Source organism: Xenia sp. Carnegie-2017, unplaced genomic scaffold (assembly GCF_021976095.1).
Source record: "Xenia sp. Carnegie-2017 unplaced genomic scaffold, XeniaSp_v1 HiC_scaffold_1, whole genome shotgun sequence".
Lineage (NCBI taxonomy): Eukaryota > Metazoa > Cnidaria > Anthozoa > Malacalcyonacea > Xeniidae > Xenia > Xenia sp. Carnegie-2017.
The window spans coordinates 2,012,838-2,034,016 of record NW_025813402.1 but is presented as its reverse complement, the minus strand read 5'-3'; the positions used below and the strand labels follow the sequence as shown (position 1 = coordinate 2,034,016).

Below are 21,179 nucleotides of genomic sequence, written 5' to 3'. Positions count from 1 at the left end.
GATGCTGGTGATCCTCAGTAGCACATTGTTATCCTTTCTCTCGACAACTCAGTGACGCTGATAGTCTTGTGGTCTAACTTAGGATGCTGGTAATACTCAGTAGCACATTGTTATTCTTTCTCTTGACAACTCAGTGACGCTGATAGTCTTGTGGTCTAACTTAGGATGCTTGTGATCCTCAGTAGCACATTGTTATCCTTTCTCTTGACAACTCAATCAACCTTCAGCTGTGTGCCATTCAATTATAGGAATGTAGGAATGTCTAAATTCTGCATTTCACAGAAAACTCTTAGACACTGTTACCAATAGAGCAATGTAGGAACAAACTTGTCTTTGAACCATAAAAACTTTTTAAAAGGTTGAGAAGTAAAATGTTGGATATTTTCTTTTCATTCAATACATAAATATATACAATAAGTACTTGGTACAACAAATAAAATAGATAAAATTGATTGACTATATAAATTACAATTGTTCATTTATCCAGTTCCTAATTGATTTATCATTAACTTCTGCAGCAGCCACTGTTTCTTGACATGGCCAATGGGGGACTCTCATTTTTTCTTGTTTCACAGCAAGAAAAAATCGCTTTTACTCTAATGCGCATGCGTTAGTCATTGGTGTTGAAAACTGCAGGGCTCACCACAAGCAATATGCGTGTAAAAGAGAATAAATCTAAGGAAATTACTAACACCAATGAAAGTAATTTAAAATAAAAAATAAAAGTAAGAAAAATTAAAAATGAAAAAGTAAAAGTTGTAAAATAAATATGTAATAAAATAGAAAAGTATATATAATAAAATAGTAACAACACATAGAAATTCTCCTACGTCACGACCAAAGCTGATGACGATTTTTTTTTCTTTCAAAAAAAAAATTATAAATGACTTACCTCATCTTCCAGCAACACTTTACTTCGGAATGATCGGATTTAATTCTTCACACCAGTTTTGTTGTGTAGTATATCCATTGAGTTCTATAATAACTGGAGGGGAAACGTCAACAAAATTAGTATGAATTATTAGCGCGCGGCCGCGTGGTCAAAAACATGGCGGATTTTGGTGGTCAAAGTCAGCGGAGAGACGCGGGCTCATGAAATAAAATTTTTGTCGCCCACCCTGATTTGACCACCACGATTGCGAGTATAGAAAATATCAAAACTATTTATTTTCCTAACATAAACACTTTTTTAAAACTTTATTTATTAAACTGCCAACTTTTGTGGTTTGCGGATGCTGAAATAGTGACAGAAAAGGGAACATTTCTTGACTCCGGTAAGTAGCACAGTATTAGTTTTACTATTTTGTTTTTAACACGATACTTGAAGAGTGTTTCTACTACTAAGTTTTAATTTAAAGTTATTTTGGTCCAGTCTTGTTTGTTCTTCACTTAATCGCTCGCCAGACGTGGCGAAGCTGTCAATTTTTATCAAGTTTTGCATCCATCTTGTATCATGATCAAGGCATCAAGCTTAACTCTCCTGATTTGAATTGAGTTTACCTCCCAAAAATGGGGCATAATTTGTTCATGTTTTTTAAAGATGAAGGGAAAGTTTACAACAGAGTTGTGTTGAAATTGAATGCAGTGCCATTCAAAATTAATGAGAACTATGGTATATGTTGTATATTAAAATAACTAAACTGTTTGCCTGCTCAATTTGACTGACTGTATTGTGTAGACAATTATAATGGGATTGGAAAGTTGGATTTATGCAAACAATTTTAAAGTACTACTTAGCGTTTCTGTAAATGAAGTATTTATTGTTATAGTAAACAGGTTACTACTTCAAAACCAAGATAAAAGTAGTGTGTTGAACAATGTGCTAAGATTTGTTTCTACCTTGAAATTTTGTTCAACAGTAGCTTATGATTATATCATTAATATGCATGAAAATTAAACATATTATTGTCTCATCTCATTAAATCCATACTTGGTATGATTCCAGGTGATCCACAAATTCACATCGGATGCATTGGTTACAATGAAGTTGAATGTAGAAGAAGCAAAATAGATGGCAAAGAAATTCTTCATGTCTTATGAAGAATTAGTAGAAATCAATAAAAGAATTCTTTGAACACATTGTAAACAAATTTAAATTTGCTCATGGTCAAGCAACCTAGTCAAAGAAGCAAAGTCTGTCTTCAACATGTGACCTTTCCAATTATTTAGTTTCTTTGTACAAAATACTATTTTCGAGAAACTTGATTTGTAAGTCTTTAATTAATATTTTTTTTACCAAGAGATAAAAGGAACTAATTCAAAGGCTTGATATAAAATACAAAGATTTAACAAGTTGTTTATCATTTAATTCCCAAATGTTAGTTTGTACATATAAATAATTAGTATTGGTAGCTGTAAGTTGTTTAAGCAAAACAGAAGAGTAGTAGTGCTCAAGGGGGTTAGCATTTTTGAAAAATTATATCTTGTTCATGACATATATTACACAATTCAAAAAATTGTAAGTAATGCACAATAATATCTATAGAACTTATATGTTTGTAATGATGATCGTCCAGGTTATAAAGTCCTGAGAAGGATTTTTGATATTGTTGATGACGTTTCGACAACCTTAGCAGTAGTCATCTTCAGAGTCTTTGACTCTGAAGATGACTACCGCAAGGTTGTCGAAACGTCAGTCAACAATATCAAAACAGTCCTTCTCAGGATTCTGCCTGGACTGGATCATCATTTACAAACATATAACGATACTCCCAGGTTCAAACCATTTACTTAATATCTATAGAACTTGATAAATTTCTTCACCTACACTGTCAAATAACTATTTTGCCTTCATGCAGCAATAGACAGTGTTTTTGTCAGAGAAACCAATGCACTTTTAGTTTCCAAGTTTGTAATCAATGGAAAATTAATGTAGTTCTGTTCAGTAATAGATCCAAGATTCTGCCAAGCTGTTTACAAAATACAAATTACCAAGCAACAGTGTCATGGTGTTTTGAATTTTTCTTTTTGTAGCTCTTCTAGTTCAACATACTTTTATGCGTTTTCAGTAGATTTATCAGGTAATGACAATACACTTATACTTATCCATGGTAAATTTTCAGTTGACTTATGTCGTAGGACTGAAGCAAACATTTTCTCGCTTCCTTAGGAGCATTTTTACACAGATTTATCCATTTGAAGCAAGAAAAATATGTGCACCAAACTGTTTACAAACAGTCAAACACACAAAAGCATGAAATAATGTACAAGTTTGACGAGATTGACAGGTCTAGTAAAGAATGGCCGTTTGATTTTCACTTTTAAAAGGCTAAAATGTCATAAAATAACTTAAATGTTACAGCCAAAATATGCGTTTCTCTACCGTCGATCTTCTTTATTTTGATGTGTGTCTGTACTGTGTTTTTCACGCAATGCTAAAGCATTATTTTCACATGATATGCTGTCGGTATCGTAATTGTTTTTTTTCTCACTTGTTTTCGTTCATACAAAACAGTATTAGAAATCAGGAGGGAGTGAATATTGAAAAAAATTTTTAAAGTGGAAGTTTTGACCACCAAAATCCGCCATTACCGCCATGTTTTTGACCACGAGGCCCAGGCCCCTTTGCCCCTCCAGGTCTTATAGAGCTCAATGAGTATATCCCTCCAAAAAAAACCTGGCGTGAAAACCGAAAAAAGAAGCTTATTGGCCTGTGACAACCAATCAAATTCATGCATAACAATAAACTAATAGACAACCAGCTCAAGTAACTCGAAGCGCGTATTGTTTTGTGGTCTTAAGTGGCACGACATGTAAGCGTAATTTTGTATTTGTGGACGACAATGCAAAATCTATATTGTGCTGTTTCTTTTCGCCTTCAAAGTCAGACTAAAGACGCTATTTCTTTCAGAAATCTAGTACGGACGTTCAGGAGTATTCTGCCTCTAAAATTTTAAAAAAGACTGCTTTACTTTAGCAGTAATATCGTCGGAAGGTTTTGTCAACAACATCATGACAAAGAAGACTTTCAAGCTAAAATTTTGTTGCTTTATGTTTATGGTAGCGTATCTACGTCCATGTAATCTGAAAATAAAGTTGTTTGGTTGCATTTGAATGAAGCAAATGCTGATGTTCAATGTGCGATAGGCTTTGTTAAAGTTGGCAAAGATGCTTACATAGACTGCGGTCAAGCATAAGTTGTAGTTGCTTCTCACTGCAGCTTTGTCGTGTCAAAATACTGGATACTTTTCTATTTAATTTTATCAACAATATTTGTCTGAATCATTAAATACTTGGGAACATGCATGCTTCACTGAATTCGACTTAATGTTTCATGAAATAACTCGATGTTTGTAATAGTTCAATTTCAAAGTCTCGTGGAATAAAACTATTTCATTTTGTATGACAGTAATCAACCTTCAGTTATAATCAGGGAAATAGTAATTTTTCTTGAATTGTCGGATTGCTGTTGATTTGTATTTACAGCAGCCTTCTAAACAGGATGTTTCAAACTTTGATAACTTTTGCAATGGTTTTGGAAGTACCATTTAACACATTACATTTTAGTTGTACTGAGCATATGTAAGGTTTATGAAGGAAAGTCATGGTGCTATGTTATAGGACGACTGCGTGTTAGCCAAAGCCATCTTAACACAAGATTACATAATGGTTTGCACATTTAACATCAGTATGTGCTTGTTTCAAATGCGCATAAAGAACTTTATTTTCATATTTAATGAATGTAGAAACACAGTCCACAACGAAAAGCAACAATATTTTAGCCAATGATAGCTTTTGCAATGTTATAATTATTACTCGTACAATTCAAATTATCACAATCTCTTAGTTTGTTCTTTGCCACAAGTTGTTGAACAACGTCAGTTTTTCGAAATTTTCCGATGCAGAAGACTCCTGAACCTTTGTTTTCAAAAGAACTGTCGTCTTAAATCGTCTTTATTGACTTGAAAAGGCAACAAGTAAAGATCACCGACTTTCGCTTAGGCACGGTTCAAACGTTGTGCTTTTCATGTGCCGAACCTAATTCATATTTGTTACGGCAAAGAACGACGTGGCTCGACATCGATTTAAAAGTCGAACTTAATTTGTCGAATTTAATTGTTTATAGTAAGCCTTCGGTTGCTTTAGGTCTTGAAGTGTTAATTATGCAATACATGTAATACATTCATAGTGATTTACACACATCATATGACTTCTTGTTAAGTTGTTAGAAGTTTATTCAGTGTTTTTATTTTATCATATGTTCAAAAATGACGAAAACAAAACACCAAATCAGAACGGAAACTAGCTGAAGAATTTTTTTGATTCGTAGCATGTTTGAGCGAGCACAGAGTCGAAGGAAAATGGCAGAGTCGACACAGACTGTCCTTTGCCGCAGATGTGTTTGACTGAAATGAACGCTAAATGGCGCCAGTTATCACCAAACACGCGATGTTTAAAACTCGCCCTAGTTTTCTCGGCCAAAATATATTAAGTTCGGCACATGATAAGTTCGACGTTTGAACCGGACAGAACTTTCTTACTTATTTACTTCCGTGACTGATCACTTATTGAGTTAGTGCGCATGATCAGCAGCGGCACCAACCCGCTAATTTAGTCGTGCTATAAATTTTAGATCACTAACATTAAATTCATTTCTTTAGAAATCCATTGTTTTTACAGTGAGTGAACACAGAAAAATTTACATAGCACGACCAAATAAGCATGCGGGCAGGCTACGCTCCTGATGATCAGCAACTATTCACAACGAACATATTGTGGTCATCTGGTTTGTGATAAACAAATAGGTAAATTAAGGCACTGGGAGGTTTTTCTTCATTTTGAGGCAGCACTTTCACACAATTTAATTTACTATAAATTTAGGGGTCGCACGACCCTTAGGTACGTATAAACTGATACTGTTCATGTCGTTTGTAATATGCATATTAAAGTGAACTTGGAATCTTCATACCTCCATTCGCATCAAAAGCACCCTTTTCACATCATTAAACTTACTATAAATTTAGGAGTCGCACGACGCTTTTCGTACGCGTTATTTACCTGACAGTTTGTGAAAATTCATTAAATGTTTCAATACTTTTTAGCAGATGAAAAAAATCTCGAGGTGTATGGGTACATCGTATGAAAATTAATTTAAAACTTTTGCACAACAGCAAATAGAGCATCGAGCCTCGGCATTTAAGGCACGACAGCTAAATTCGATTGAAATTTATTTTCAACATGAGTAAAATAAAATAGATAAGCTTTCCTACCTCTTACAGCAACCTCTCTTCTGAAGTAGAAATCTCAACCTGACAACATGAAGATGTGAAGATGTTCGCTTTACCTTCATCGATTTACGTCACAGAATGGTGGGCGTCAATGTACATAATTATGATCAGAATCAGAATTTTCTTTGGGTGGTGAAATCACAAGGTTTTGATTGGTTCTTGTAAATGTTTATAAACTGCGTCGAGCTCATGACATCGTCAGATATCACTTACACTTTGACTTTCGTGATGGAAACATCTCCCAAGAGTCAAAACAAGCTCTGAACAGAAGCGGTATGAAATACATCAGATGAAAACGAAACAACACTATTTCATAAAACTAGTAATGTTTATTTTTATTGTTGCTTTGTCCATTTGCAATGTCGATAAAATCATAAAGGTTCTATCGTTTTGTGAACTTTTGTAATTTTACAGCGAACATCTTAATACACTTCCGCGTTTGAAATTTCAAATATTCTTGATTTCATTTAATGATATATAAAGTTAGAAAGTAGCTATAGAAATTTTCAACAAACTTCACTGACTGTATAAGTTCTGATACACAAAAAAGGCGAACGTCGAGATTAAGTCAAGATGAAATTTAACTTCCATTTCAACGACTACACATTTACAACAGTTTCGCGAAGGTCCAATTCATCTCAAGTTAAATATTTGAGGCTGTATTTTAACCATAATGGACCTTAAATAAATTTTCTCTCGAAATACTGACCATGAAACATTTATTTCTAATAGTCACATGAAAGATCGATATCTGTGTTGGGTTTTAACCGCAGGGTCATGTATAATAAAAATAAAACACAGTAACTTTTAAAACAAACCACAATTATTTATGCTTCACCTTGTTATTCTTCATCATCAGGATTATCATCATCACCATCAACTTCTGCATTTTGACATTCAAGTTTTTCCAGTTCCTTTGCAAAATCTGCTTCATCTATATCTGTGACAGCCTTTGGCTGAACAGATAACAATGATAAGCCATGATAGAAATTTATAGCTTAAATTTATCATTTGATATCAACAAATTTCTTGCATGAATGCAAAGGCATGGCAATAGGATTTACAAGTACATTTCAACCCCTAGTCTTGATTGCCATGTATCTGACATAATGAGAAGAACTGACAAAATAAACACAAAAGTAGATTGCTAAGCTCTTGGTCAGTAATGATCAAAGTTAAAAATCTGTGGGTAAAGTGAAGGTTTGAATAAACAATCAACTTGTAATGTGCCAATTTATCGCACACTAATCGACAGAGCATACAAACTTAACAATACAAACAATGGCTTTTAACGAGACATAAAAAAACATCACATCCACTCTTTTACAAAACTCTTTCCCACTACACTTTATTAACAGAACCGTAAAACGATATCTCGACAACAAACAAAGCAACAACCTCAAACTAGACACCGAAACTCCTGACACGACGATCACAACCAACACAAATGAAAATTCAAAATAACAACTCTATACTTCAAACTACCTACATCGAATATTACTCACGACACACACAGCGTAGACTTACAAACATTATGAAACGCTTCTGTACAGATATTGACATTCGACTAATTTTCACATCATTCAAAATCAAAAACCTTTTCTCATTCAAAGACCCAATCCCTGATTCAATTAAATCTATGGTGGTATATGAATTCAGTTGCGCGGGATGTAATTCCCGATACATTGGCGAAACTTTGGGCCATTTATCAACCAGAATCAAGGAACATACCACAACAGACAAAAACTCTCATATCTACCGACACCTTCTTAAATCTCACTCATGTAAAACCAACTATTCACCCTCTTGCTTCAAAATCATCGACACTGCCGAAACCTCATTCTCCCTTAAAATCAAAGAAGCACTCCACATTAACAAAAATAACCCTGACCTCAATGTTCAAGTTTTTAAATTCAATACAATATTTAGTTTATAATACGCTCGGACGCTCCCCATTAATTTATCTTATTTCCTTTTTATTGTTGTAATTTATGTATCATATTACTTTTATATAAACCTTGTATTGTTTATTATTTCACTCATACTGAAGATGGCATCATGAGATGTCGAAACATGTCTATTGTAATTCACAAATAAACGACTGTTAATGAAGTCATACTTGAACTTTGATAATGTCCCATTTTTAATACAGCATGGTACTTAGGGAAGCGGTAACAGGATGATATGACGATAGTAGAGGATGTCAGTTTAGTGATACAGCAGTGTTCGAATTAGTTCAGAAAAAACGATGTGCAATTTTTTTTGACAAAAGTGTTTCTTTAGATGCATATTACGTTAATTATTATATAGCGCTAATTGCTAAATTAATATTTTTAAACGTGAACAAATTCATATGATTTACGACAGTGTTTTTCGTTACAACCGCTGATCGAGTTACAAATGTATGAGAGAAATTTTTTTCGCATGTTATTCTCTCCTCTTTTTTGTGCAAACTTTACAACGCAATAAATTCACAACTTGGCCATCATCCTAGCACTCAAACTAGTCAGCATTTGATGTTTCCGTCCATTTTTTTACTGTATTAACTTTGCTGGTAGCTACAACCTTTCGACGAAGATGACAAGAAAGACAAAAGTGAAAAGTGTAAAAGCAAAAAGTATGACTGATCAAGGTTGCCAGTTTGGCTTAAAATTTTGAGCCATTAATGTTTTTCTCACGCTAGGCTTATTTAAAATCAAAATTCCTTTTGGTTTATTTTTTAAATTTGGCTTATTTAAGTTTCTTTTTTGTCTTCTTTCAAGAATCAAAATAAAAATATTTCCTGATTTTACTGAAAATACTCAAAAAAGCTATGATGCCAAAAACAGTACGTAACGGTTTACAAAACAACGCAAATGCAAAAATTGACAATAATGTATTACACCCCTATTCTCATAAGCATATAAGCACCATGTATGTTGACTGTTGATAGACTTACTAATCTCAAAGTGACAACGTCTTTGAACTTGATGACATTGTGTAAAATGAATTTTAATGTCGCAGCGCACTCGTTTATAAAGTAAAGATCAGTAAAGATTAAGCTTGAAAACTTTTTCAATTTATGTAGTAGTAATCAATAATGAAGTTTTTGCATATCGTTTGAAAAAGTGAAGTGCAATTGTTTTCATTTTAGCTAAAACAATGTGCAAATTGCACATTGCACACCTTTAATTCGCACACTGGTGATATCATTGATTTTAAATAAGCCTAACAAGAGAAAAAGAAGCCAAATTTGGCTCAAAACATTAAGCCAAACTGGCAACCTTGATTAGCCATACTTTTTGCTTTTATATATTGTTTGTAATATGACATAAATATGATGTTTTTTATCGTAAGTAAACATCAAGGATGTTACTGTTAATAATCAGAAAGCAAAAGTATATTTGGTGTTTCTCTTTTCACTTTTGTCTTTCTTGCCATCTTCGTCGAAAGGTTGTAGCTACCAGCAAAGTTAATACAGTAAAAAAATGGACGGAAACATCAAATGCTGACTAGTTTGAGTGCTAGGATGATGGCCGAGTTGTGAATTTATTGAGCTGTAAAGATTGCACAAAAGAGGAGAGAGTAACATGTGCAAAAAATTTCTCTCGTACATTTGTAACTGGATCAGCGGTTGTAATGAAAAAGACTGTTGAAAATCATATGAATTTGTTCATGTTTAAAAATACTAATTTAGCAAATAGCGCTATATAATAATTAACGTAATATCGATTTGATTATGCCTCTAAAGAAACACTTTTGTCAAAAAAAAATTGCACTACTGGATATCACAATGCAATATTAGCTTTAAGAAAAACTAATTTTTGCTTACAGTTAACATAAATTATTGCCAATGTCACATGGTCCTAATATTATTGATTTCAATGCATTGGGATGGTGCCATTGTAATTTTTAAATAAACGACTCATGATTGAACATGTCCGTCTTAATACATCATGGGGTACTTAGGGAAATGGTAACAGGATGATATGAGGATACTAGAGGTACCAGGGGGATGTCATTTTATTGATACAATATACTTTTCATAGAAATATAAACCAAACACTTACAGCTTGTTGTAGAACAAATGTTCCTTTCTTGTTCATAATGACTTCTTCAATGGCTTTGATAGATGTTTCCAAAGCTTTCAAACCTTCTTCTCGATTCATTTTTGTTGTCATGACAACATAGGTTGGTGGTGAAATGGGATTTATCTTAAAGAAGAAAACAGTTTACAATCAAACAGTGATATTTTCAAAAGATCTTTTATCATTGTATGTTACTTAGGCCTGGCACAGCTATTGTAAGATATAAGTACATTGCTGTGCAGATTGGAACATTTATAAATAATTAAATCTTGTTTTCGTGAACATCAAAATGTTCATCCTCATTGTGTTTATGTAGCAATATTGCAATTTGATGCATTTCAATGAGAATGATCTGTCATATTGTATTGAATTTAAAAACTTGAACATCAAGTTTTTAAATCTCATATCTACCAACACCTTGTTGAATCTCACTCATGTAAAACCAACTATTCACCCTCTTGCTTCAAAATCATCGACACTGCCGACACCTCATTCTCCCTTAAAATCAAAGAAGCACTCCACATTAACAAAAATTAACTCTGACCTCAATGTTCAAGTTTTTAAACTCAATACAATATTTAGTTTATAATACGCTCGGATGCACCCCATTAATTTATCTTATTTCCTTTTTATTGATGTAATTTATGTATCATATTACTTTTATATAAACCTTGTATTGTTTATTATTTCACTTATACTGAAGATGGCATCATGTGATGTCGAAACATGTCTATTTTTAAAAAACTTGTCGTTTATATTAAATGAGTTTTAAAATTCAAAAGGAGTAAAGATCTTATTGACTTTGAAATTCAAAAATTTCAATAAACCTTCCACTCACTGTCTCAAAAAGATGTGAAATTGAGTGTGTGATGAGTAGAGTTTGAAAGGTTTATTGCAATTTTTATATTTCAAGGTCATTGTTGTATAGGCTGTGTTTCATAAAGGCTATGTATCCATTTAAAATCTTGATGTTCTTATTATGATCTTGTAGCATTACCTTTGCTCTCTTTGGTATGGTTCATATGACATAATAAAATGTATTTACAACTAATATCGTAAATGTATTTCTTATTGTTTCACAATAGTGAAGGTGAATGGGTTATCTACACACTTGGAAATCTCCACACTTGCACAGTTTTGCAAAAGAAGCATTTACATTCTAATAAAAAAGGTTTCCTTTAGTAAAGTAAAAAGCCGACAATTATGACCTTATGATTCATAAGAGCCTTCTTATATCGAAACTTAAACCCTCTCTTAACACCCAAGGCAACTCAATCTCCCTTCACCCTCTTTAATATACCGCCCTTCTCATTTCATTCCGTCATCTAAACTTCCTACTCACCTCACATGTAATTTAACACCCTGTAATATATCCTTGTATTTAAAACCTCATGCATCACGTGAGATCAAGTTGGGGAATTGTCGTTATCCTGCGAATGTAAGTTTTCGGCAAATAGTGAAAAAGATTCTTTATTAAAATTAGCATATTATACGTTTTACAGACGTAATAGAGTCCATTCTATCTAAATAGTTATTTTAACAAATTTTAACTCCATAGTTTGTGCATTTCTACATTTCTACATTTCTAGAAATAAAATAATTCTACATATAAAGTCAAACTTACAGTTCATCAGGAATTGATGGTAGATTTAAATTATATATTTCAACACTAAAGTCCAAATATAAAACCTCAAGCAAGATATTAAAAAGTTCAGCATAACTGTCAACGTCTGATTCCATCCCTACTTGATCTCCAACAAGATTCTCCTGCAGAACGTTTTCTTCGCGGGAATTGTTTTCGTCTTGTTGCTCATGCCCCAGTCCTTCGTGAAGTTCGTCTTCATTTCTATTCTCATCCTCATTTGAGTCAAAATTGGAATTTTTATCGTTTTTGTTCATATCTTTATTTTACATATGCTAATGTGACTCGCAAACTTTACCAACAAATGTTGCTTTCGATGAGGAGGTGCTCCGTCACAAGCCAGCTACCACTTACTTTGGTGTAATCCAAAGGACGTCCTTATACATCACTGCCTTGCAGAAACTCAGAGACTCAGCAAAACTGTTCACGTTACCAATCACGTTCATCCAGTCGAATGCCAATTGCAGAAAAGACCAGAAAGTCGGACATGGCAAAACGCCATTATTGGGAAAGCGAAGCCCCGAGAAGCATTTTAGTAGATGTGTGTGATGTAGGTGTGATGTTGTGTGCGTGTACAACAAAACAGTCCTTCTCAGGACTATACCAACCTGGACGATCTACATCTACAAACATGTAACGATACTCCGGGTTCAAACCATTTACTTTAACCAGTAAATGGTTTGTGAACTCGGCAATATTTAGGTGTACATCAATCTATGACGACGAAAGTCGCCAATTCTTCAACTTCGCTAACCGAATCACTCGAATGTATTTGGATTTATCTTACTTGAAATTTATTTCTATAAATGTGTTTCTATCAATGCATTCACAATTTCAAACTTGTCAGATTTTTCATTATACCGCACTAAAGATGGCATAAGTTTGCCGAAAAATGTCTGCAATAAAAAACTTAAAAAAAGTTGTCATTTATGTTAAATGCGTCATTTCAATCGTGCCATTACGAAATTAGGGAAATTAGAAAATTATGTTAAAATGTGGAATTTGTTTGTTAAGATCTGGTTTTTGTTTGCGTGTGTCTAAGGCTTTGAGTTTTAGAGAAAATTGAGTGTAATATTCAACTTTGTCTCCATCACACTTATGATATTTGCCGTGTAAATATCACTAATATTTTATCAAACCTTCTCCTTTTACTGATTAACGCGTATCAAGCATCCTATGATAAATTTAGCATTTTAAATAACTTTACTTTATTCTTCATTTCAATCATGCCATTGCAAAATTATGGAAATATTCATATAATTGTAAATATAGGAGAAGCCCCTGATCCATGATGCAAAAAATTGCGCATGAAAAATTCGATGTTTGAAAATTTAAAAAGTTGAATGATTCTGAAAAGAGTTTATGTAATTTAATTTTTGTTCATTATTATTTTATTTACTTAAATCGAAATCAAACTAACGTGATTGAACAGTTAAGGCTGAAACACACTAGGCAATCGCTTTAGTCGCGTGTCTGAAGGCTGAATGAAACACGTTATAATAAAATTTACAACTTCCTGATTCCGACGATTCCGTTCTTTTCGCCAAAAGTAACAAAACACAAGTTTTTATGTCGACGTCACCGAAATACACGACGTTCTATAATTCATTAAATAAAAAACCCTTCAGATAAACTTGTCTATGCCAGTATTCTGTTGTAGAACCAAACGTGAAATGAAGATATGATCTTTGCACTTTGCTGGACAATTTAAGCAAGTGTCACATGAAAGAATTCGTGAAACGAATGTCATATGAAAGAATTCTTTCATATGACATGAAAGGAATGTTTGCTTTGTCTGACTGGGTAACTATTATCTGAAGGACATCACCTAGTCTATTGGACATATTTGAAAGGAATGTCATATGAAAGAATTCTTTCATATGACACTCCTTTCACGAGAAAACGTGAGCCCAACAAAATTGAATTCTTTCATATGACACTCCTTTCACGAGAAAACGTGAGCCCAACAAAATTGAATTCTTTCATATGACACTCCTTTCACGAGAAAACGTGAGCCCAACAAAATTGAATTCTTTCATATCACATTCCTTTCATGGGAAAAAATGAGCCGAACAAATTGACCTACTCTCCACTGTGTGACTTCATAGCTCAGTTGGTCAGAGCACTGCACCGGTACCGCAGAGGTCATGGGTTCAAATCCCGTTGAGTCACCTGATTTTTTCAGGTTCATGAGACAATTGCTTAAATTGTCCAGCAAAGTGCGAAGATCATGTTTTCATTTAATATCAAACACCGCACTGTATAAAACATTCTTTCGTAGAACCAAAAGTGGTAAAATATTATCAACGTTGTTTCACGTACGTTGGATAAGCAATGTCACCTTACGAGAGCAATTTCTCTTCCCCTCCCCTTAACAACCATACCACACTCGACAATTTCACCTGCTTGACTAACTTAGAATGCCGGTGATTCTCAGTAGCACATTGTTATCCTTTCTCTTGATAACTCAGTGACGCTGATAGTCTTGTGGTATAACTTAGAATGCCGGTGATTCTCAGTAGCACATTGTTATCCCTTCTCTTGACAACTCAGTGACGCTGATAGTCTTGTGGTCTGACTAAGGATGCTGGTGATCCTCAGTAGCACATTGTTATCCTTTCTCTTGACAACTCAGTGACGCTGATAGTCTTGTGGTCTAACTTAGGATGCTGGTGATCCTCAGTAGCACATTGTTATCCCTCTCTCGACAACTCAGTGATGCTGATAGTCTTGTGGTCTAACTTAGGATGCTGGTGATCCTCAGTAGCACATTGTTATCCTTTCTCTCGACAACTCAGTGACGCTGATAGTCTTGTGGTCTAACTTAGGATGCTGGTGATCCTCAGTAGCACATTGTTATCCTTTCTCTCCACAACTCAGTGACGCTGATAGTCTTGTGGTCTAACTTAGGATGCTGGTGATCCTCAGTAGCACATTGTTATCCTTTCTCTCGACAACTCAGTGACGCTGATAGTCTTGTGGTCTAACTAAGGATGCTGGTGATTCCCAGTAGCACATTGTATCCCTTCTCTACACAACTCAATCAACCTTCAGCTGTGTGCCACTCAATTATACGAATGTCTAAATTCTGCATTTCAATGAAAACTCTTAGACACTGTGACCAATAGAGCAATGTAGGAACAAACATGTCTTTGAACCATAAAAACTTTTTAAAAGGTTGAGAAGTAAAATGTTGGGCATTCTCTTTTCATTCAATACATAAATATATACAACATGTACTTGGTACAACAAATAAAATAGATAAAAGTGATTGACTCTATAAATTACAATTGTTCATTTATCCAGTTCCTAATTGATTTATAATTGACTTCTGCAGCAGCTTCTGTTTCTTGACATGGCCAATGGGGGACCCTCATTTTTTCTTGTTTCACAGCAAGACATCTGTCAACGTGTTGTGGACTATAAATGTGAATGAACATGTTATCATGTGAACATGAACATGTTAGCGATTAACTTTAAACGCGATAATCCCATATGGGAACGTGGCAATAATCGCAGTAAAACGAAGACTAACAAACGCGATATAATTTTTGATATTTATTCGCGTTAATCGCCAAAATGACGTCATCTTGAATGAAAATTTTGTAGTATAAAATGGCGGATTCAACATGTGTTCAATCACTTAACCCCAGAAAGTTGGCCGAGAAAGTGCGTAAGTTTCCCTGCTTGTATAATAAAACATTTAAGGATTATAAAGACAAGTTTGGCGGGCAAATGCTTGGGCAAGAGTGGCAGAAAATCTGAATCTATTGGAAGGTAAAACAATTTTCATTTGACTGTGAAGACGACTACCGCTAAGGTTGTCGAAACGTCAGTCAACAACAACAAAAACAGTCCTTCTCAGGACTATACCAACCTGACGATCTACATTTACAAACATGTAACGATACTCCCGGTTCAAACCATTTACTTTTAATAATTGGTGAGCTAGCCAAAAATTGTTTGAAAATTTAAAAAAGAGATTCAGCAAGCGAAGAAATGACTTTAAAAAAGTAAATAAATCTGGAACATCTCTGTCAGCTGTTGTTTCCTCTAAAACAAAATTGGAGGACTATAATTTTCTACAATGGTTAGTACCATACATAAAGTCTGGAGCAACAAAAACTAATTTGTCAGTATGAACTACCAGCAGCCGCTCGACAAGTAATTGTAGTTTGTTAACCAATGATAAAATTGAGCACGTCAGCTTACTAAATGAAGACAATGACTGTCAACGAATAAAGCCAGATGAAGTATTTGATGATAACATTACTGATATATTTGATACAACTGGACATAAAAAGTAGTGAAAGACAAAAGTTGATGTTGAGCAAGAAGAAATACAGTTTCTTCGTACAATGGAAAAAGCAATTAGGCATCAAAACGAAAGCAAAAACGTGGAAAAAGATGAAAACGATTTATTTGGAATGCTTGTTGCCTCCCAGTTGAAGAAGTTAAATACACATGAACAGGCCATTGCTAAGCATCAGATTCAAAATGTTGTTTTCAATATGCAAATGAATCAAAACCCAACAACGAATTGTTCTCTTAAGAATCAGGTTTTATAAAGACTGCACCCACCAATGATGGAGAACCGCTCATTGTCTCAGCCATTTTGTGTTTCTTTACACAAACCTGCAGAATATCTTCCTTTGGTCATTTGCTGAACGACCATCACCTGTAATTGGACATTTGATGTAATCGCACTTCTCTCATTCCGAAAATAGTTCCCTGCTCATGGAGCCTTTACAGCCTATCCTTCCAGCCCTGAAGTATTGAGTAACTGCAACAAAGTCTTGTCTATTGCTCTTGCCACATAAATACAATTCTTGGAAACCTTTCAAATTATTTGGGCGTAAACAAAAAATGAGAAGGGCTGCTTCTGTTGTATTAGAATATTGTGTTAATGAGTATTCATAATCATTTGCCATGTAGAAACCATCTCTATGTGACAAGTCACACTTTTCACCACCTTTACCTAATTTAATGCCATTCTCAAGAATATTCTGAGCAGACGAATGATTAGTGCCATGGAAATAGAACTCATTATCTTTGTCTTCGTTTTTCTTTAATTTTTCAACCTCCTTAATGCATCCAATTGCTTCATCTTTGTTACTTGCATTAAAAATCTTTACTTCTTGATTAATTCTGTTCTCTGCATCATTAAAATGTGAAAATTCTTGCAAACCAACCGTTTAGGTAGTTTCCATTGTACGGAAAAAGAGGAAAGGGGTCATTCGTAAATATAGTACATTTGAAAAATTTCTTAATGTAGGTTCCAAGTAAAACTGTCATTGATTGATCATCAAGATGAGACAGAATAAGAGAGAGTGTATTTTCTCCTTCACTTTTCATGATCTCTTTTTCAACCAACTCATTCGACATGTAAAGCAAGCTCACAATATCGTACATCAGGTCTAGAAAGGACTTGCCAGGTCTTTTGGAACATAGCAGTGATCGTTTGGTTGTATTGTGGTACAACATTCTTTTGTGGATAAATGGTGTAGACGTCTCTCATTATTGATTTTGATAAACACGGAGACATTCATTGGTTGTATTGTGGTACAACATTATTCTTTTGTGGATAAATGGTGTAGACGTCTCTCATTATTGATTTTGACAAACAAGGAGGAATTCATTGGTTGTATTGTGGTACAACATTACTCTTTTGTGGATGAATGGTGTAGATGTCTCTCATTACTGATTTTGATAAACACGGAGACATTCATTGGTTGTAATGTGGTACAGCATTATTCTTTTGTGGATAAATGGAGTAGACGTCTCTCATTATTGATTTTGATAAACAAGGAGACATTCTAAAGAACATCATAGATACTTATGAAAGAATGTTTTCTAACTTATGTTTATAAGATCATATCTTTATTTTATCATAGATACTCTTACAAAAATACACAGAAAAAATGAATAACATTAATTAGAAACCTTTCAAATATTTAAAGCGAGGAGTCGATACGTTCACATTCACAATGGCTGCAGTTGTAAACGTTTATTTATTTGCATCAAAATTCCTTCAAAGCTTATGAAGGAATCGCAATACGAAGGTTTCACGACATTGAATCTAGCAGAAAAGTATATATTTTTAGTGTTGTGCATATTGTGAAAAGTATATATTTTTAGTGTTGTGTATATTTTAGTACAAACGTGAAACTTCCGTTGTGGGAAACGTTATTTTGCGTAATTTTGCCTCATGTAATTGAAATTTTTGTTGAGATATTTTTTCATCAAACGAATAAGTAAATTTGATCGTGGACTTACGATAAACATTTCAACTATTGCAAAAACTTCGAAATATCAAACGGAAAATTTAAATCAAATGTAACATGCTCCAATGCACCACAGCTAAGAGGAAGTGATAATTTGTGCTATGTGGCTACATCATTTATAACCAAATACCAAAGAATGAATTAATTATTTTCAAAATTCAGAGTGTATTAAAAACAAGCTACAAGTAATCTTTTGATCCATAATAATGACTTTGAAAGTTTCAACACGATAATTTTTACACTAAATTATTTGCACTCAGGAGAACTTTATATGCCTCGCAATAGATTTGTTTAAAATCAAAGCAAGAGTCAATACATACTTCAAAATTTATCACACAATTGTCACTAAGCGTGACTAAATATTATAAAACATGTTTCGATGTTTAAAGTGTTAAGTGTTCTTGAAATTGACGCCTCCTATTATAACTGGTTTAAATACTTTCATGCTTCCTATAAGTATACATGTTTGTTGTTTATGTTTTGACACCATGCATGAGCCGTTCAAAGAATAGATTATGTCACAATTATACCCAAATGCATTGAACATAGTTGCATTTACATATAAATATTTTGGTTTCTGCTTTATTATTGGAACGACAACGTGAATGACGTCGTATTCATCAAAATTTACAAAACTCCATTCTAACGTTAACTAAGAATGTTTACTTACTTTTACAGAAGGATAACAGCTGGTATTTTACAAATTTTATATAAATACGAACTGAACGACATTGAATCTAGCAGACAAATCTATATTTTAGTGGTTTGTATATTAATGTTAGTAAACACGACACTTTTCAATGCGAAGCTAGTACAGTTGATTTTCATGTTTTTATTTTGAGCAACGTTGGCAATCATCGAACAGATTTGCAAATTTGATCGGGAACTTTCGAGAAACATAAGCACTTTTGAACAAACTTCAAAGTATTACGCGAAAAAGTTGAGATAAATGAAATGTTTAAAGTGTTCAGGAAATTGACGCCCCCTTGTTATAACTGGTTTAAATATTTTCACGTTCCTAATAAGTACATAGATGTTAGGTCGTCAACGTTTTGATACCAGGATACGGCGCATAAAACCGGTCAAAAAAATAGATATTTGAAGCTATTGACGACAGCCCAGCACAATTTTCTTTGTATGATGAAAACTGTCACAATTATACCCAAATGCGTTGAACATAGTTGCAATTACAAATACATTTTTCATTGGTTTCGCTTTCATTATGGAAACGACGACGAATATTGTTGTCTGAATTCATCAAAATTTACAAAACTCCATTCTAACATTAACTAAGAATGTTTACTTACTTTTACAGAAGGATAACAGCTGGTATTTGGCAATTTTTATATATCTACGAACTGAGGAGCTTTGATGGACGGCGTACTATCCAGAATGAAATGACAAGAATCGCGTCGGTACCAGACCTCTGACGTAGTTTTTCCGGTAATTCCGATAATTACCATCGACCACGAGCCGAAGATTTCCGGTGATCCTTAGAGTACCCCATCAAGTCAAATAAAAATGTTAGTTAGGATAATAAAATATAATAATGACCTCTTTCCTGAATAAGTTTAAATCATTTTAAGATTTTTACATTTCTGATCTCTATGAAGGCTTATTTTTGTTAAAACTGATAATTTTATGTCAACAGACACAATAGAAAAACAGTTGTCCAATTATATGTAATACATATTAAAGATCATTTCATATAACCAATCAAAAACCATAAAACATTTTGTATGAAACATGTTTAGCTCCTAAGATAAACATAAAGTACTATTCATTCTCGTATGATACGCGTATCGTTCTCGACATACACGTAAAGCGTATGTTAACAAATACGCGAGCGGTAAATTGTAATACAGCATGGGTACTTAGGGAAGTGGTAACGAAAGGATATGAGTATGAGAGGTACCAGGGGATGTCATTTTAGTGATACAATATACTTTTCATAGAAATATAAACCAAACACTTACAGCTTGTTGTAAAACAAATGTTCCTTTCTTGTTCATAATGACTTCTTCAATGACTTTGATAGATGTTTCCAAAGCTTTTAAACCTTCTTCTCGATTCATTGTAGTTGTCGTGACAACATAGGTTGGTGGTGAAATGGGATTTATCTTAAAGAAGAAAACAGTTTACAATCAAACAGTGAAATTTTCAAAAGATTATTTATCATTGTATGGTATTTAGGCCTGGTGCAGCTATTGTAAGATATAATCACATTGATGTGCACATTTGGAACATCTATAAATAATTAAATCTTGTTTTCGTGAACATCAAAATGTTCATCCTCATTGTGTTTATGTAGCAATATTGCAATTTGATGCATTTCAATGACAATGATCTGTCATATTGTATTGAATTTAAAAACTTGAACATCAAGTTTTTAAATCTCATATCTACCGACACCATCTTAAATCTCACTCATGTAAAACCAACTATTCCCCCTGTTGCTTCAAAATCATCGACACTGCCAAAACCTCATTCTCCCTTAAAATCAAAGAAGCACTCCACATTAACAAAACTAAATCTGACCTCAATGTTCAAGTTTTTAAATTCAACACAATATTTAGTTTATAATACGCTTGAACTCTTCCCATTAATTTATCCTATTTCCTTTTTATTGTTGTAACTTATGTATCATATTACTTTTATAAAAACCTTGTATTATCTATTATTTCACTTATACTGAAGATGGCATCATGAGATGTCGAAACATGTCTTTTTTCAAAAAACTTGTTTATATTAAATGATTTTTATACTTCAAAAGGAGTAAAGATCTTTTTGACTTTGAAATTCAAAAATTTCAATAAACGTTCCACTAACTGTCTCAAAGAGATGAGAAATTGAGTGTGTGATGAGTAGAGTGTGGAAGGTTTATTGCAATTTTTATATTTCAATGTCATTGTTGTAAAGGCTGTGTTTCATATTAACTTATCCATTTAAAATCTAGATG

General features: G+C 33.6%; 1 protein-coding gene, 1 long non-coding RNA gene and 1 other non-coding gene across 4 annotated transcripts; 1 reads left to right on the top strand and 2 right to left on the bottom strand.

The window, feature by feature from the left end:
• Window positions 1-421: 421 nt before the first annotated feature.
• On the bottom strand, window positions 422-10,415 carry LOC124455140 (eukaryotic translation initiation factor 2 subunit 1-like). 2 transcript variants are annotated; one of them, XR_006952141.1, is made up of 5 exons: window positions 10,277-10,415; window positions 7,066-7,183; window positions 6,210-6,487; window positions 893-985; window positions 422-687 (listed from the first exon to the last, which is right to left on the bottom strand). XR_006952141.1 is itself a non-coding variant. In XM_047006125.1 (2 exons), exons 1-2 carry the CDS (start codon window positions 10,385-10,387, stop codon window positions 7,070-7,072), a joined length of 225 nt encoding a protein of 74 aa, XP_046862081.1. In that variant the 5' UTR covers window positions 10,388-10,415; the 3' UTR covers window positions 7,040-7,069. The 2 variants fall into 2 exon arrangements, 1 of the variants encoding a protein (XP_046862081.1); XM_047006125.1 differs by lacking the exons at window positions 422-687; window positions 893-985; window positions 6,210-6,487 and having other exon boundaries at window positions 7,040-7,183.
• Window positions 10,416-14,033: 3,618 nt separating this feature from the next.
• Trnat-ggu lies at window positions 14,034-14,108 on the top strand. The gene has a single exon. It is a non-coding gene; the product is annotated as a tRNA-Thr (tRNA).
• Window positions 14,109-17,668: 3,560 nt separating this feature from the next.
• Window positions 17,669-20,301, bottom strand: LOC124457499. The gene is made up of 3 exons (XR_006952818.1): window positions 20,197-20,301; window positions 19,528-19,712; window positions 17,669-17,752 (listed from the first exon to the last, which is right to left on the bottom strand). It is a non-coding gene; the product is annotated as an uncharacterized LOC124457499 (long non-coding RNA).
• Between the last annotated feature and the right edge of the window lie 878 nt (window positions 20,302-21,179).

Coding starts and splice junctions, on each gene's coding strand:
- LOC124455140 (XM_047006125.1), bottom strand. CDS start 10,387: ATGACAACAAAAATGAATCGAGAAGAAGGTTTGAAAGCTTTGGAAACA. Junction 7,184..10,276: donor CATTTGTTCTACAACAAGCT/GTAAGTGTTTGG, acceptor TTATCTGTTCAG/CCAAAGGCTGTCACAGATAT.